Source organism: Ahaetulla prasina, chromosome 2 (assembly GCF_028640845.1).
Source record: "Ahaetulla prasina isolate Xishuangbanna chromosome 2, ASM2864084v1, whole genome shotgun sequence".
NCBI classification, from domain to species: Eukaryota; Metazoa; Chordata; class Lepidosauria; order Squamata; family Colubridae; genus Ahaetulla; species Ahaetulla prasina.
Window position 1 is genome coordinate 75591029 of NC_080540.1, and position 15962 is coordinate 75606990.

General features: G+C 33.7%; 1 protein-coding gene across 1 annotated transcript in view; it reads right to left on the reverse strand.

Annotated features, from left to right (window-relative positions):
• The window catches only part of DOCK3 (dedicator of cytokinesis 3), a 167453-nt gene that overhangs the window by 18536 nt on the left and 132955 nt on the right, over positions 1 to 15962 (reverse strand). The window contains exons 43-50 of the mRNA XM_058167839.1: positions 14315 to 14401; positions 12603 to 12782; positions 11500 to 11583; positions 10476 to 10592; positions 9863 to 9984; positions 7532 to 7667; positions 6658 to 6739; positions 4293 to 4442 (exon numbers count right to left, since the gene is read on the reverse strand). Coding sequence (XP_058023822.1) covers positions 4293 to 4442; positions 6658 to 6739; positions 7532 to 7667; positions 9863 to 9984; positions 10476 to 10592; positions 11500 to 11583; positions 12603 to 12782; positions 14315 to 14401 — 958 coding nt within the window. The remainder of the gene's footprint in view (positions 1 to 4292; positions 4443 to 6657; positions 6740 to 7531; positions 7668 to 9862; positions 9985 to 10475; positions 10593 to 11499; positions 11584 to 12602; positions 12783 to 14314; positions 14402 to 15962) is intronic.

A 15962-nucleotide genomic window follows, 5' to 3' on the forward strand; every position in this document is an offset into this window, starting at 1 on the left:
AAAATGTGAAAAATAAATAAACATTTGTTATTTTTTAATTAAATTTGTTTTTGCATATCCCGTCACTTTTGGGATCTTCCCCGCTCCCCAATAAAATATAAAAAATATTCTTAGTGCTGTGCCATTGGAGTTTTGTTAGGTATTATGAACATATCAACATATAATCATGCACATAGGATTCCATGAATACATAATACATTCATATTGCATTAAAACTTGGAATGATATGTACTACATATATTGAAATTGAATGACAGCTGATGACCAAAAATATAGCATGAATCTGATCTATAACTGACATTTGAAAAGAATAAATAATTATGAGAACATGAAATGCCTTTAGTAAAAGATGGCATTAATAGTCCTTCAGTGACAGTCCCGTACACAGAACTTGGCCATTCATTGCATTTAATGTACATATACTGGTAATCATTACATACAGACATAAGTGTGTGGGGGGTGGGGAAGAGAGGGAGGGAGGTGCTATACGTAAATCTTTAAAGAGTACAAAACTGTATTACAATGTACCTTCTATATGCAAATATGGTAAGACAGGAACTGCCATTACTACAGCCCGTCCACAATTCTGCAAACTAAATAATCCTCAGACAGGTTTAGTAGAAGTATTACATAATTCAGCCAATTCAGATATAATCAATTTAAAGTGTTTGATTTCACTGGATCAACTGCAGCGTTAAATGCCCTCACTAGTTGCAGTATGCACAGAAACATCTGATTGGATGACTTTGCTAATAGGAGAAAGAAATATGCATCTTTTCAACTAACCCTAACATCAATAAAATCATTACTTTTAGTCAGGTGTATATATCACATACATTTATCATTTTGGGAGGTCACAGTTCCACAACATTTGAGAACCATCAATTTATATACTAAGCTATTTCCTTCCTTAAAATTGTGAGATATTAAAATAAGTTAGAGCACAAGAAAAAGATGCAGTTTTCAACTACTGGAGAAGAATTCTATAATGTTCAACTTCATGATTAAAGACCTCACTTAGAGAGAAAAGGGAAAAAGAGAGACTTTCAACTTCTTTTTTAGCACAGCTTATATTTAGAATCCAGGAAAAAGCTCCTCATTAAATGAATTTTTAATTGTTCACTATTTATACTTTAAAACAAACTTTTCTATAGTGAAAATTAAATGTGTTAAGTATTACAGTGATAGAAACAATCTCCACTTTATTTCTGTAATCATTATGGTGTCATAATTTTAAAATAGTAAATTGTATATGGACATATTGAAAAACTGCCTTGCTTGCTTGTACAGAAAAAGAGTAAAGCATCAAAGCATGGTGTCATATTTTGGCAAAACTATCTCATTCCATAAAAGAAATAGTCCAAAATCCGAAGTTTCATAGTTACTTCCTAAAGCTATTGATGAGCATCTTATATAATAAAAAGTGTCTAAGTAGATCTGATCCAAAATCTACTATTTTATTTCAATCAGTTCTCAACCACATTGTTCCTATGGATTCAGAAATGTAAACTAAGGGAAGATTAATCTATTCCACTTTATCATAGTTATATTTAAAAAAAGTTAAGAGTGAACTATAACGATAGCATTTTTCCAAAGGTATATCTCAGTTCATGAAAACTATCAGTTTTAAGGGATTTGTGCATCTTGAAGAATTAGTCACAGAGATACTTGGTTTTTGTTAGATGATGGACATATAGCTTTCTCATAGGCAAAATATTTTCATTGGAGAAGAGAGGGATTGCTGTTAAGCTGGCAAAGAAAATGGTGTCTTAAAAAAGCACATGAGAAGAAGAAAGTTTTGGAAGACAGTTATAGAGGAATAATGTATGGCAATCAAAAATAGATCTAAACAGCATTGTTTGTTTAAGATTTGTCGTTGGTTTTAAGGAAGAGCCAGAGGTAGAACTAGGGAGACAGAATGCTGCCCAGTATACTTAGTCTCTTTCTCATATCTAAGTAAAAAAAGTAGGAATGGAATTTAAGCATAAAAATACCTACACTTGTAATTCATTGCTATGCTAACATACTCACTTAACAAGGAATACTTTTATCAGTAGCAGGAAGAAGCTTTACTTTGTCAGTAGAGATGTCAATATCTTAGTAATACTCAGTCAACATTTAAGTTGTTTATTCCCCTAGGAGGAGAAAACACCCACATCAAAATTGCTTCAGCAATTACTTCTAACTTAAGCTACTTTGTTACCATTCCAGAAAGCAGTGGAAGGCAGAAGACCAAGAGAAGACTTTGGTCTTATCTAGTTTTTGATGAACCTTGCAAAAGAATCTTACATAAAACTGCAGCTAAAGACTTGCCTTGGTTTGGTGTGGTAATAAAAGAGAAGAAAATTTTACAACTTGTGTCTGGGATTCTGAATCCTGCATTAAATCCTAGACATCCACAAAACCCTGAGCAAAATTCTCTTTATGCTTTCTGTGTACAAAACCTCCTGATAGTTCAGAAAGCATTCTGAGAAAGAAATATATCATTAGTTACATTCTGATTTTCTTTAGGGAGAATGTGTGAGTTACTCAACTATGTGAAAACATAGTTCTTTTGCAAGATAATTAAACTGAAGTTTTTACATATTATGTATGTTGTGAGATTATAATTCAAATTGTACTTTGTTTTTTATATTAAAGGTATGCTGATTTAATTATAAGAGGAAAACAAATTCTGTGAACTGATTTCCATAAAGTGTTTCAAAGCAAAGAAATGTGATAAAAAGTATTTAAAAGATATTTAGAAACACATTTGTTCTAAAGTATCTGTTCCATTTTCTAGAGGAACAAAAAGACTTAAGTCTTGTAAGTTGCTATATAGCTAACATAAAGCTAAATTTTTGGCATACATTTGGCATACATTGTAACTCACAATTCATTATCTCTCATTTTGTACTTCTAGTTTACCTTAATGCTAAATAATTTGGCTATATAATAAACATGTATTGATCAATTCATATTTACTAAATTTCTTAAGTCTCTTTTAAATGCAAGTCTGATACTAATCTTCTACTATGAAAATCTGATTATTTATGTAATTATTTATAAGCTTGAAAAGTCTGAATAAAATAGCAAGAATTACCAGATTGCTCCCACTGTAAATACATCAGGGAACCATCTTGAAAATATATTAATGACGTTTAAAGTTTGCTTTCAAACAAAATTAATATCTTTTTGCATGAAAGGTTCCTCTTCTAACTTCAGGTGAAATCTGATATATAAAATATGAGGCCATGGCAATCAGTGCTTCTCTAACATTGTTCCACAGGACAAATCCTTACAGAGGGATACTGGTCTCCTTTTCACAGTTCATTAAATTTATAGAATAAATGCAACAGTTAGTGCAGCCATGATCTCATTAACAATAAATATGGGTACCCTATTGAAGGAGTAAGCACTTCAGTTTTTTGTATTTAGATTTATGAAATAAATATATGAATGTTTATTTAATATGATTGATATTACATTTACTGTTCACAGATATATGTTAGAAATTTTATCTCAGTATTGTCATCCAAGGGTAACTGGTGCTTGTAGAATCCTTATGGAAGTTTTATCTGTGCTCTAAGTTCAATTCTGAAGGAAGGGTATGTACTAGATCAGAAATTCATAAATAACATTTGTGGAAAAAAAGATCATATGACTTCTTACACTGTTAATGAATAGCATTTTGAGTTAATACTTTAAAATGCAGATAAATCAATCTGTGAAGCAAAGTTTCTTGAAGTTGCTTTATGTATCATGTTTTACTACTTTAAGAACAAAATATAACTGTAGAAAATACAGGATACTTTCTATTTCAGTGGTATGAATTTAAAATATTCCAACATTTTGCTAGATAGATTTATTTTCCATTTATTTTCAATAGTATTTTGAGCTTTTTGTAAACTGTAAATGAAATGGCTTGACATATTATTTTTATTCACTAATATTTACTTCATGACATAGAGTAATGTGTCAGGAAGAAGTGTTCTTTTAATAATTTCATAACATGGCCTATGAAAGGGCCAATCAAAGTACTCAATATTTTGCTGAAAATTAAGACATTGTTGGAAAAGTGTAGTGACTGACATCTCGTTTAGGCCAAAGTGATTCTTGATATCTCCATTCAGTAAGTCAAGGCTCAGTAACAATTTCTGAAATCATGGTAGAATTTACCGAGACTCAATAGTGAAAGTTGTTGATGAATTTGGCACATTTTCTGTCTAAAGGGGGTATGCTACCACAAGCTACTGATCTTAACAGAAAGGCCAAGGACTGAAAGAGCCATGGAGACCAATCTCTCTTCTCACCTCTAGAGGTGGTCCCTCCAGGACAGAGATGAGGCACATTGGTGGGGGCAGTGTGGGAAAGCTTGCACTGCTGCCGCCCAGGCTGTATCTGTTCTGTGGATAAATAGAGGGCTTCAGCCTCCAGAGTTGTCAATTCAGCACCCTTCAGCACTAAATTAAAAAGAATATAAATAAATATAAAAGAATTGAGATAGATTGACAAAGCTAGGCATTTGAAACTTGGACTGTACTTTGCTTTAGTGCCAGTGCTTATTTGACATATAAAATCATTAAAACTAAAAAGCACAAATGAATGAATGAGATCCTTGCTATTTTTGCATCATGATCAATATGGTTTGCTAAGCAATGTCATCCTCCATGGTGGTTTCATAAAAATACATTATTAATTAGTATTATGAAGCATCAAATATTTCTGTATTACTATTTTATAGAATTTCAAATTGTTTATCAGTTACTCTGGGGACACTGTTTAAAAATAAATGACAACATTTCAGTATATGTCATAAACATATATTGAAATATATAAACATTTCTAACTGAAGCTAAGAAATAAAAAGTGTTATTATTTTATTTGCTTTTTAAAACGTTTTGAGGGAAATGCTGATTTATTTATTAGCTCTCCATTAAATGATTGTCTGGTCTCTGTAGAATCAAAACAGTGGGAAAACTTTTTGAGAAATCTACCAGACAATGTATGACAATGTTACTAGCATTATACTATTGTTCCGCAGAATGCATACTTCTAGATTGATACAATTAGTTTACAAATGTGATCCTGAAATAATGCAGTCACATATTTATTTATCCCTATTATTATATCATCTTACATACTAATGTTAAATACTTTCCCATCCATTTATATGTATTGTTTAGTCCAATAAAGAAGGAATTGTTATATCTGGTACATGATGAAAAGAAAACAAATTATTTTTTAATTGTTTGTCAATAAAGTTCCTCTGGAAAATACAAAAGCAATTATAAGGGTCCTGGAAACCCTGGAAAATAAAAATTATTTTGGAGGCTAGCATTTCACTTTGTAGCATTACATTATCTAATGTTTTATATTAAAGATTATTTTCACTATAAGTCAGGTAGAACACAGAACATGTTGAATGCCAAGGGAGATCACACTGGGCATGTTAGTACTGTGAGATACCAGGTTGGGAACCCAAGCTATGAGCATTTACAGAATAAGATTTTTGTTCATTTACTGAGTTTCTATACCAACTACAAGTAATCCTTGACTCACAATCATTTGTTTAGTGACCGTTCAATGTTTCAATGGCAGTGAAAAAAGTGACTTATGACCAGTTTCCATATTTACAACCATTGCAATATCTCCATAGTCACGTGATCAAAATTTGGACACTTGAAAACTGGCATGCCTTTATGATAGTTGAGCAGTCCCGAGGTCATGTGATTAGCATTTGTAACCTTCCCAGCCACCTTCCAACAAGCAAAGAGAATGGGGGAAAGCCAGATTCACTTAACAACCACAATTCACTTAACAACTATGGCAAAAAAGGTTGTAAAATGGAGCAAAATTCAATTAACAAACTGCCTTGTTGTAAGTCAAGAACTATCTGTAATCTCTTTTTGTACAATGTGTATTTCTGCAATTTTTTCTTTTCCAAGTATATCAATTATTGGAGAGTTCTTTCTTTCTTTCTTTCTTTCTTTCTTTCTTTCTTTCTTTCTTTCTTTCCTTCCTTCCTTCCTTCCTTCCTTCCTTCCTTCCTTCCTTCCTTCCTTCCTTCCTTCCTTCCTTCCTTCTTTCTCTTATACTCTGAAGGTTTATCCACAACACAATAATGACAAGAGATTTTATATCTCACAATCCCCTCTATAATTGCTTTTGTTTGAGTAGAATTAAACTGCAAGGCTGATAAAGATAGCCCAATCAGTCTGGGATTATCTCAGACATACTCCCAATTTTATTTCTATACTTCAGAATAATAGAATAACAGAGTTGGAAGGGACCTTGCAGGTCTTCTGGTCCAACCCCCTGCTCAAGGAAGAAACACTATATCATTCCAGACAAATGGTTGTCCAATATCTTCTTAAAAACTTCCAGTGTTGGAGCACCCACAGCTTCTGGAGGCAAAACAGTGATCTGATGCCAGAAAGATATGACATTGAAATCTCCTGGATGTCCCCTTGCTCTGTTTTAAGAACAAAACACCAAAATATCCTATAGTGTCCAGGAAAACTAGGCATAATATGGTACTGCATTCTAAAATCACTTTCTGTGAGATGGGCTGCTATATAAATTTAATAATTAATAAATGAATAAATAAATAAATAGCCATTATCTCAGACATTTGTAGGACTTTGCATTACTTTTTCTTAAATGCCTCATTCATACCTCTTGCACTAGCAGGTGCAGAGTTGATCATTTGAGATGGCGCAGAATGGGTAGAGCTAAGGCTTGAAGTGGAAGGACTGGCCTGTGAATAAACAAAAGCAACACTGATAAGTAAGTTCAAATATTTATTATTAAGGAGCCCGTGATATATATGACAAGATGAAGGACTTGGGGAAAATAGATTATTGATTTATTTAAAATACTTATACTGCCACCCTTCCTATTTGTCATAATCTTGAGTGGCTCACAATCTACTTCATAGCACCTTTATCTTAATTAATAATTAATACAATTCATATCCAATATTGCAAAATATACTCACTAGCACTTTCCATGCAGTGTAAAAGAAATCTACATTCTTTTAAATTTATACTTAAAGGCATATAAAACAGCACTATTTGGGCCAGCATGAAATGTTCAAACCTTCAAACAGAGTAACCTAGTATAAGAAGGTTATCTATCTACGACTCTAGAGGAGAAATAAAAAGGCAAAAGGTGCAGCAGACAGAAGCTTTTTGGTAGCTCTGGAATATTCATTTTACCTCAGCAAGTACAAAAACCCTTGAAAGCTCTCACAAATAATGTGAGACAAATAATGGATTGTAATGTCTCTGTCATCAAATCTGGTGCCATGAAGCCCTTAGAGAGAAGCCTTTGGAGAACTGCAGCCCCAAAGAAAGATATTTTGCCTAAGATCTCATAGGCAAGTTCATGGCATAGACAAACTGAGACTGCTCAGTTTGTAGCTCAGTCTGTTATCTATTATGCTACAACAGTAACTTCTACAAGCACTATATATTCTATACTTTTCTGTAAAATAATCATGAATTATATATATTGCCTGCAATGTGTTTCTAATATATTTGCATGATACCTGCATATGGTACACATCCTCTGCATTTTCTCCAACAGAACTGTCTGTTAACATAACCATATTTCCTGTTTCACTTGATGTATGGGAAGAAAGGGAAGATGATGAGTGTCGGACTGTACCCAGCATATTCAATGGGCTAGAAAAATATATAAGGCTGCTATTAGAAAATATTTTCTTAAGCTTGTTTAATGAAGAAAATTTCATATTGACACATGCTGCATTTCAAACTCTTCAAACATCTGTAAGTAACATGTAGAGACAAGTGTTTTTTATTTCTGCACAGGAAACATTAGCAATTTTTTTAAAAAAAATCTACACTGTTCCCAATTGAAAATAGTTAAAACTTAGCAATATAAATAAATTCATCGTACTACTCTCTTTTGGAAAAACAGCAGAAGGTGAAGGAAGGTCTAATACAGGGGTCGGCAACCTGCGGCTCCGGAGCCACAAGCAGTTCTTTGGGCCCTCTGCTGCGGCTCCCTGTCACATCAGTGGTTTGCCCTGCCCCTCTTATTTCTTTTTTGGACTCCAGCCCGAAGCGGCAGCAAGCGAAGGCTGCCTTACGCGTAAATGTGGCATGAAGGCAGGTACAGGGCAGGTTCGCTCCTGCACTTTCCTCCCCCCACCCCTTCTCTCAAAACCCCCGGGCCGGCTGCGGCTGAGCTGGGAGCATGCACACACAAGGAGAGACCCTCCGTAAGTGAGCCACTGCCTGCCTTGCAAGCACCTTTCCTGAGCTTTGACGCTCGCTTGAGGAGGGTCCCCCAGTAGGTTCACACACTCCTGGCTCAGCCACAGCTGTCCCAGGTGTCCTGAGAGGAAGACGGAGAAGAGGGTCACCGGAAAGTGCAGGAGCAAAGCTGCCCTGTACCTGTCTTTGCACCGCATTTGCACATAAGGCAGCCTTTGCTTCCTGCCATTTCAGGCTGGAGTCTCTCTGTGTGCGCACACTCCCGGCTCAGCCACAGCCAGCCAGGGAGTAACGAGAGGAGGAGGGGGGAGGAGGACGGTCACCGGAAGGGAGGAAGGAGACACACACACACACACACACAGAGAGAGAGACAGAGAGACACATACAGAGTGATATACAGAGAGGAGGTGAGAGAGACATAGAAACATACAGAGTGATACATAGAGGGGGGGACAGGGAGAGATACAGAGGGAGAGAGACACAGAGTGGGGAGAGAGGGGGAAGAGAGACATAGAGAATAGTTTTGTGGCTGGGTAGGTGTGGCTAGGTGGTCATGTGACTGGGTGGGAGTGAGTGACATTGAGTTGGCCACACCCAGCCAGGTTTTGTGGCTCCCAGTGTGTTTTTTTCCTGTAGGAAACAGGTCCAAGTGGCTCTTTGAGTGTTTAAGATTGCTGACCCCTGATCTAATATATTAAAAAAAAGAATGGAAATATAAATATAATTCTATCCAGATACCGCCTTTTCTTTTTTTAAACTAATAATCTCTCTCTTCCAAGTTCTCATCAACTACATCTAACTATCTTTCAACTTCCTCTCAAAAATATTAATTCCTTGTTTGTGTATTATTTTTTTGTAATTCAGTCTTCATTCACTTTATCTATATGATCAGAAAAGCGGAGTATTTCATACTGGTTGCTTTTGTAATTCAAATTCATCTGATGGCACCCATTAATTTATGACTCTGTTCTGATTTTATCACACACACTTAAGTAACTCACTTCCATTTAAACATGTTTTTTTTTGACACACTCAGATTTTCACTTCTGACAGAATTATGGTTTTATACACAGCCATTTTGGGGTGTTGTTGTTTTTGACAAACAGTCATTCAATCTTGGCATCTGAACACTGTTTTTCTACTTACATTTGCACATTTTAAAATTTCTCCATCCATTTCCTCATTTTTAATAAATATTCTAAGGTGCACTAAATGATTTTCTTCTTTATATTTTCATCATTAATGTATACCTTGTAATCATTCAGCCTACATAAATATCTTGGTCTTCAATAATATCAATATTCAGATATTAATAACTGGAAAATGATTGTTTTTATTAAATCTGGTTCCTAATATTTATGATCTTATCATTTTGTTATAACCTGTTAATGTCAGGTTACTACATAAATAATAAGAAATAATGAACTTTCAGATAGCAAAAACAATCTTATAGGAAATTTAATCCCCCAATAATGGATTTAAAAGTCTGGCCTTTAATTTATTATAGCTTTGCATACTCCAAAAGTCTTGTTAATGAGACAGGTAATGTAGCAGGTATATTAATTATTCAATTTCAAATGTTATTTGAAAAGGCAGATACAGAAAGATTCTTCTAATATAGAAAGTGTATAAAATAATACCTGTGGCGATGCATTACTTTGATGTTCTCTGGACTCATTGGACTGTGTGATACAAGCATATTGCTGCGAGGTGTGCTTGTTCCTGAGCAGGCTGGACTCAATTTTTCCAGAGTGGGTAATTCCTGTAGAGGACATTAAATGCTAGTTGTGAATGGATAAGGCAGAATAAAAATATTGTTTCTAAAACAGGATACAACCAATATGGATTGTCACCAGCTCTATATGTTTAGAAGATAACAGAAATGAAGTAAGATGAAGAAGTTGAAAAACTGAGTTATGGTGACAAAATCATTTCCTGAATATAACAGAAAAACCATCGGTAGAGACAAAAAGTATGGAAATTCTGTACCTTAGAATATCATTGATAATGTTCTTTTTAAACTGGATTATTTCTTGGCATGGAACAACAACATGAAGATAAAAATATTACATGTTCACTAAATTAACAATGTGTGGTTAATGGGAAAGGCTCTGTTGCAACATCTATTTATTTATTTATAAATTTTATTTGCTGCCCATCTTACAACAGAATCATTTCTCAATGCTGAATTTCAGTGAAACCAAAGACAAAATGATGCATATTTAAAAAAATAAAGAGTAATTATGAACTTACATGGTACAAACTAGATCGCATCATTTGAAATTGGTCAATTAATTTCTTATGGAGTGGACGCATTTCAGGATGTACAAACTTCTCATGTACTGCCAGACCTATTCCTAGGATATGTACCTATTAAAATTAAAATCACAACTTAATATTCAGTTTCAATGAGACTACAATATAATGCTTTCAATATTGTAAGTTTACTAAAATATTTAAACATAGGGGCTATTTAAATTATAATTCATGATTACTAGATATAATTTCCAGATTTCAATTGTAAATGATAGCTAAACAATAATTGATTGGTTTCCTAGTAACTATTCTGAAACAAATCTACTAGCAATGTTAAGACTGTGAAATAGTAGCAGTTTTAATTGGATAGATAGCAAACATGTAGATACATATGAAAGGTATTTGATAAATTGCTAGTTTAAAGGAACTATAAAACGATCTAGCATACTGGCGTTTCTTTTATCTGAAAAGGAAATGTGAATTTTAGAGCATAATCTCTTTAAAAAGATTTGTTCTGAAAGTGTGTATATTTCTATTTCTACTATTGAAGATGCAAGTGGCTAACAAAGGTTAGCAAGCAGAATTTTTTAGATCTGTATTGTCCCCACTTTCTTAGTTTTCAGTTATTTCCAAATATCTGTATTTGTTTTATATATCTAATACATTATGTTATACAGGTGGACATCAAATTCTATATTTCTACGTTTTTTTGGTCATTAAATTCAATGATTGTTTTAGAACATGGATGTCAAACTGGCGGCCCACAGGCCAGATGCATCACATACAGGCTATGTCCATCCCGGCTCCACAAAGGCAAAAAATGTGATACATAACGTGACGCAATCTAGTTTGACACCCATGTTTTAGAATATAAACATAAATCAGATATATATGTAGTATAATGTTCTGGTTTTCAATATTTTATATAGTTAACAAGCCTATGTTACTTTTTTGCATAATATCAAAGGAAATACATTTTATTACAGTATTATTTTATTTTTATTTTAAAAAGCAAGAATACCTGTTCATGCATCAGTTCTTTCAACTGTGTGATTTTTTCTGCATCTCCAGGATGAGAGGAGATATAATCCCTATCAAAAAAGGCCTGGAGAAGAAAAATAATCAGTTGTACTTTAGAAATAGTCTGTTTCTTAAGAAACATAAGGAAGAACAAAAATAATCCTTTATTTTCTATACAATGAAACATGGATAGCCTTACTTGACCCACATTCCGTGACTATGGAATCCATTTAAAACGTTTTGTCACCTTTTCTGCCCATTTTATGCCACCTACATTTTCCACAATCTTGGATTTTGTAAATTCAAAAGCCAACCCATATAAATCACTAGCAAAAGAAATTTGCTGTAGGACAATGTTAAATTTTTTTTAATAGACTATATATTTATTTTAAATTTCAAGAGTAATATGCTTCTTGACAAAATCCTGAAACTTTCATATATATTGTTTATTTCCACTGAATTAAGTAGAGTATAACTTTCTGAATATAACTTCAGAAATCATCAATATAAAAGTGGATTTTGTGGATTTTTTGTACTCAGATAATCTAGAAATAATTTTACTAATTTACATTTTAAGTAAGATCATTACTTAACAGCTTAGTAATGACTTCTTTAGCAATTGTCACTATTCTTTTTAGACAACATTATCAAGATAATGACTTTCATTGCTTTATTAACAATTTCTAAGGCAGTATTTATTATTTTTCATTATAATTACACACTTTTGTCTTTTCAATGAATTTCATATTTATACAAACAATAAAATATGATGCTATGACAATTTACTTATATACAGAATGTAGAATCCCCCAAAATAAAAGTTACAATTGTTTAGACTAGAACAGGGGTCTCCAACCTTGGCAACTTTAAGCCTGGCTGGGGAATTCTGTGAGTTGAAGTCCGGCAGGCTTAAAGTTGCTAAGGTTGGACACCCCTGGACTAGAATACAGATATAAAGCTAAGCATAGTGTTATAATTAATTATGAAAAATTGACACTATTTCTTATATAAACACTCTTATATACTGTTAAACATAACAATGAAATATAACTGTATTGTGAAAAGCTGCTGAAAGTAACAATAATCATAAAAGTCTGAATTTACCTCCTGATATCGTGCTATGCCACCATTCACAGCAGCATCAATAACTCCATTCAGGCACATACTGAGTAGATTGATGTTCCCATGCATCTGTTTGTGTTGGTACTGGCTTATTAGTGTCCTTAGCTCCTGATTTTTGTTCTCCACTACTTGAATAGCATTTTCTAATGGGCTTACTTCAATCTATAAATATATATATAAAATTTTTATTAAAAACTTATTACAATAGCAAAATCTAATACAAGCTAAACTTAAAGAAAGGGAAAAGAAATAATAAAATCAAGGGTAAAAATGCAAAGGGAAAGGAAAAAAAGAGATGAGAAAATAAGAATATATGTAAAGAAGTAACTTCCAACCTTCATCATCATAAGTATAAATAAATGTAGTTCCTCTTCGCTACTTCTAAGATTATAAACAATTATCAGTTATATCCTATCCCTTAACTATAGGCAAATTCATAAACATCATCAGTCTGGGTGTCAAGAGAAAGTCCAGAAGTAATAGCATATCTTGTTTTAACCTTGTTCAAATAAGCTAACTTTATATTCCTTCCTTTTTCTTCTAATAGTCTTCCGTTCAGACAAATATTGTTGTAGGACTGGATTTCTTATTCCATCACATTACAATTCTTCAAGTTTTAACAGGTCATTTTTGCAAATCCACTAAGAAAAAATTATTCAGGTCACTTTCGTGGTTTATCATTTCTTTTTCCTTATTATTTTAAAAAATGATCAGTTTCTTTTGTATATCCGATGAGACATCATTTTCTCAATCCTTCTTTGTAAATCCACTTTCAGTACCATTTCTTGTCTATCAGATAAAATTTGTTCTGTATCAGTCTCTTCTTTATTAACATCTTTTGGACATAATCCATCCATAGACATCATAACTGATAGTTGATATTATGGCTGCTAATTGTGGAGTCCATTCTTCAAAAGTCTTTTTTAATAGTTTGAATGTTAGTATAACGTTTTTCATCATTTTATAGGTCATAGTTAATTAACATCAAGATAGACTTGGGTTTTTTCCTTCTGCCTAGAATCTTTAGTCTCATCTAGTGTCATTTTTAAAATAATAAAATAAGTTATCTTTATGTCTTGTAAAAACCAAAACAGATCTATTTCCAGTGAAAAGCTCTTTATTAATTCCAAAATCTTACTGTAAAAGTTTCTATATTCCAAATTTATCTGAATTTTTAATCTGTTTGTAACTTTCAAAGATCAAGATTTGATTTAGCTTTTTGCTGTTTACTTCAAAAAATTTTAAACCCACGTGATATTTTCAAATTTGTCATTCTGAGTGTCTCTAATAGCTTAAAAATAGATAATAAGCAATTTACAAAGTGAGTTTAGCAAACTTAGTGTCCTTTAAAAGGCACCAATTGCAATTGTAAGCAAGAGGGCTATTCCTGTTTCCCAACATTCAGTTTCCTTGCAGGTAGCAGCCATCCCAATCACATGTGGACAAGTTTGTGTCCTCTCCTTAACCTGAGAAGTTCCATAGGTCTTTGTTATGGTTGTCAGTACTCCTTTCAGGGAGACATCGTCAATGGACCACTCCTCTCCTGGGAGCCCTTCTATTAAATTAGTGTTAATTAAGTGAAACACTCATTTGTTATAACAAACACATTTAACATGTTATTTTATCCATTAGATAAAAAATTACCCACTCTTTCTCTTTATGTAATACCTTAACTTACAAAAATAAAACATTACCAGTTCTCGTCTTTCCACTTCAAACCACCGAGAGATTCCAGGTAAACTGTGAGTTAGGGTTAGAGTGGTACGTTCAATCCACAAGCTCTACAAAGGAAAACATAATATAGGAAATAAAAACAAAATGTGCCTTATTTTATTTGCCTATTTGCAAGTCTTACAGACTGCTCCAATGTAACATACAAATAATCAATGAAAATAGCAATTAAAATGAATTCTTCTGAAACCAGGGGTTGTTTATAAACATTATATCCCATGATTGTGAAACCACTGTAACAGAATAGCCTTCCTGGCTGTAGAGGACTATGGAGATAACCTTGAAGAACCTACATAAGAATCATCAATTTAGCTCTGAAAAGGAAGAGGGGATGATAAGGAAATTCATGAAAATCATATCTTGATTCTGTTTGGTATCAGTGTGGACAGAGGGAAACTTTGATAGGCTTATAAGAGTCTGTTACTTATATACATACTTATTTATCCTATTTCTAAACCACTCATCTCCCTCAGAGAGATGTTGTACTATACTATACAATAACATAGTTCCAGTATCAGGTTTTCACTAAAGATGGGGCAAGGAGGAGGCAGTTGCACATGATGGGGAGGGACTATTCCAGAGAAGAGAAAGTGACCGGAAAAGTATATTTATAAGACTCCTGAAGATGAAAAGTCTTTAACTGAGTGAATGAGTGACCTTATTATGTAGGCAAACATCCAGTAAAATGGGGCCAAGCAATGATTTCTTAAGGCGAAGGTGCATCATCGCCTCTTTTGAAGTACACGATAACATACCCTCTCTCTCAGGATGATTTTACCATTTCCCTCACTGAACTTTCTATAATCTCCTTGGTAGTTTTCACCAACTAGAAGGGACACACGTCTCGACCAAAGGTGGTTGGATTGCAAAGGACCAGATCACATGCAGAATCAGATTCATCTCAGATAACTCAGATAACACCCAAAGATTCACTAATCTCCTCTGAAGCTGCTCAGCTGGCATCAACCTCCAAGTGAATCTGAACAACTATGTCCTTCAGATGCCTAAAATAATGTTCACAGTGGCCCCTTGTATGATCTTCCTTCTTGTTCTTACCCAGTTGGATTTTTGTCACTTTGGAAAGAGCTGCTGATTAGCAGTTTGTGGATGTGATAAGAGTGAAACAATGTCAACATTTTGCCATTCTCATCACTATGGTGTAGACCTGGATATGGGCTCTTACTCATGCTTGCTCATATTCTCTTTTTTGTTTTGCTTCAGTAGTACACTAGGGTTTTATTTTGTTTGTTTGTTTCATTTCATGGAACTCCTCAGAAAAGCAAGAACCTCCTCCTGCCCTCCAAGTCTGCAAATGCAATTTTGTTCAAGGATACTGCCACTTCCCTATTTCAGCAGGAAGTTCAGGCCTTGGCTTCTGAAGCACCCTCTAAAAACTGTATTGTTCCATTAGCTCCCTCAGTCAGACTGACTGAATTTGCAAAAACCTGTATTTTTAGTCTGTATAGCACAGTGCTATGGATGCCTAAACAGAGTTATGTCTTACAGAGCTCAACAAGACTTAGTCTTGCATCTGTTGAACTGCTTTACAAGGTCTACTTTTATATCATAAAGCTGCAATCAAATATTCAAAAATTTCAGTTGCTATTGTTT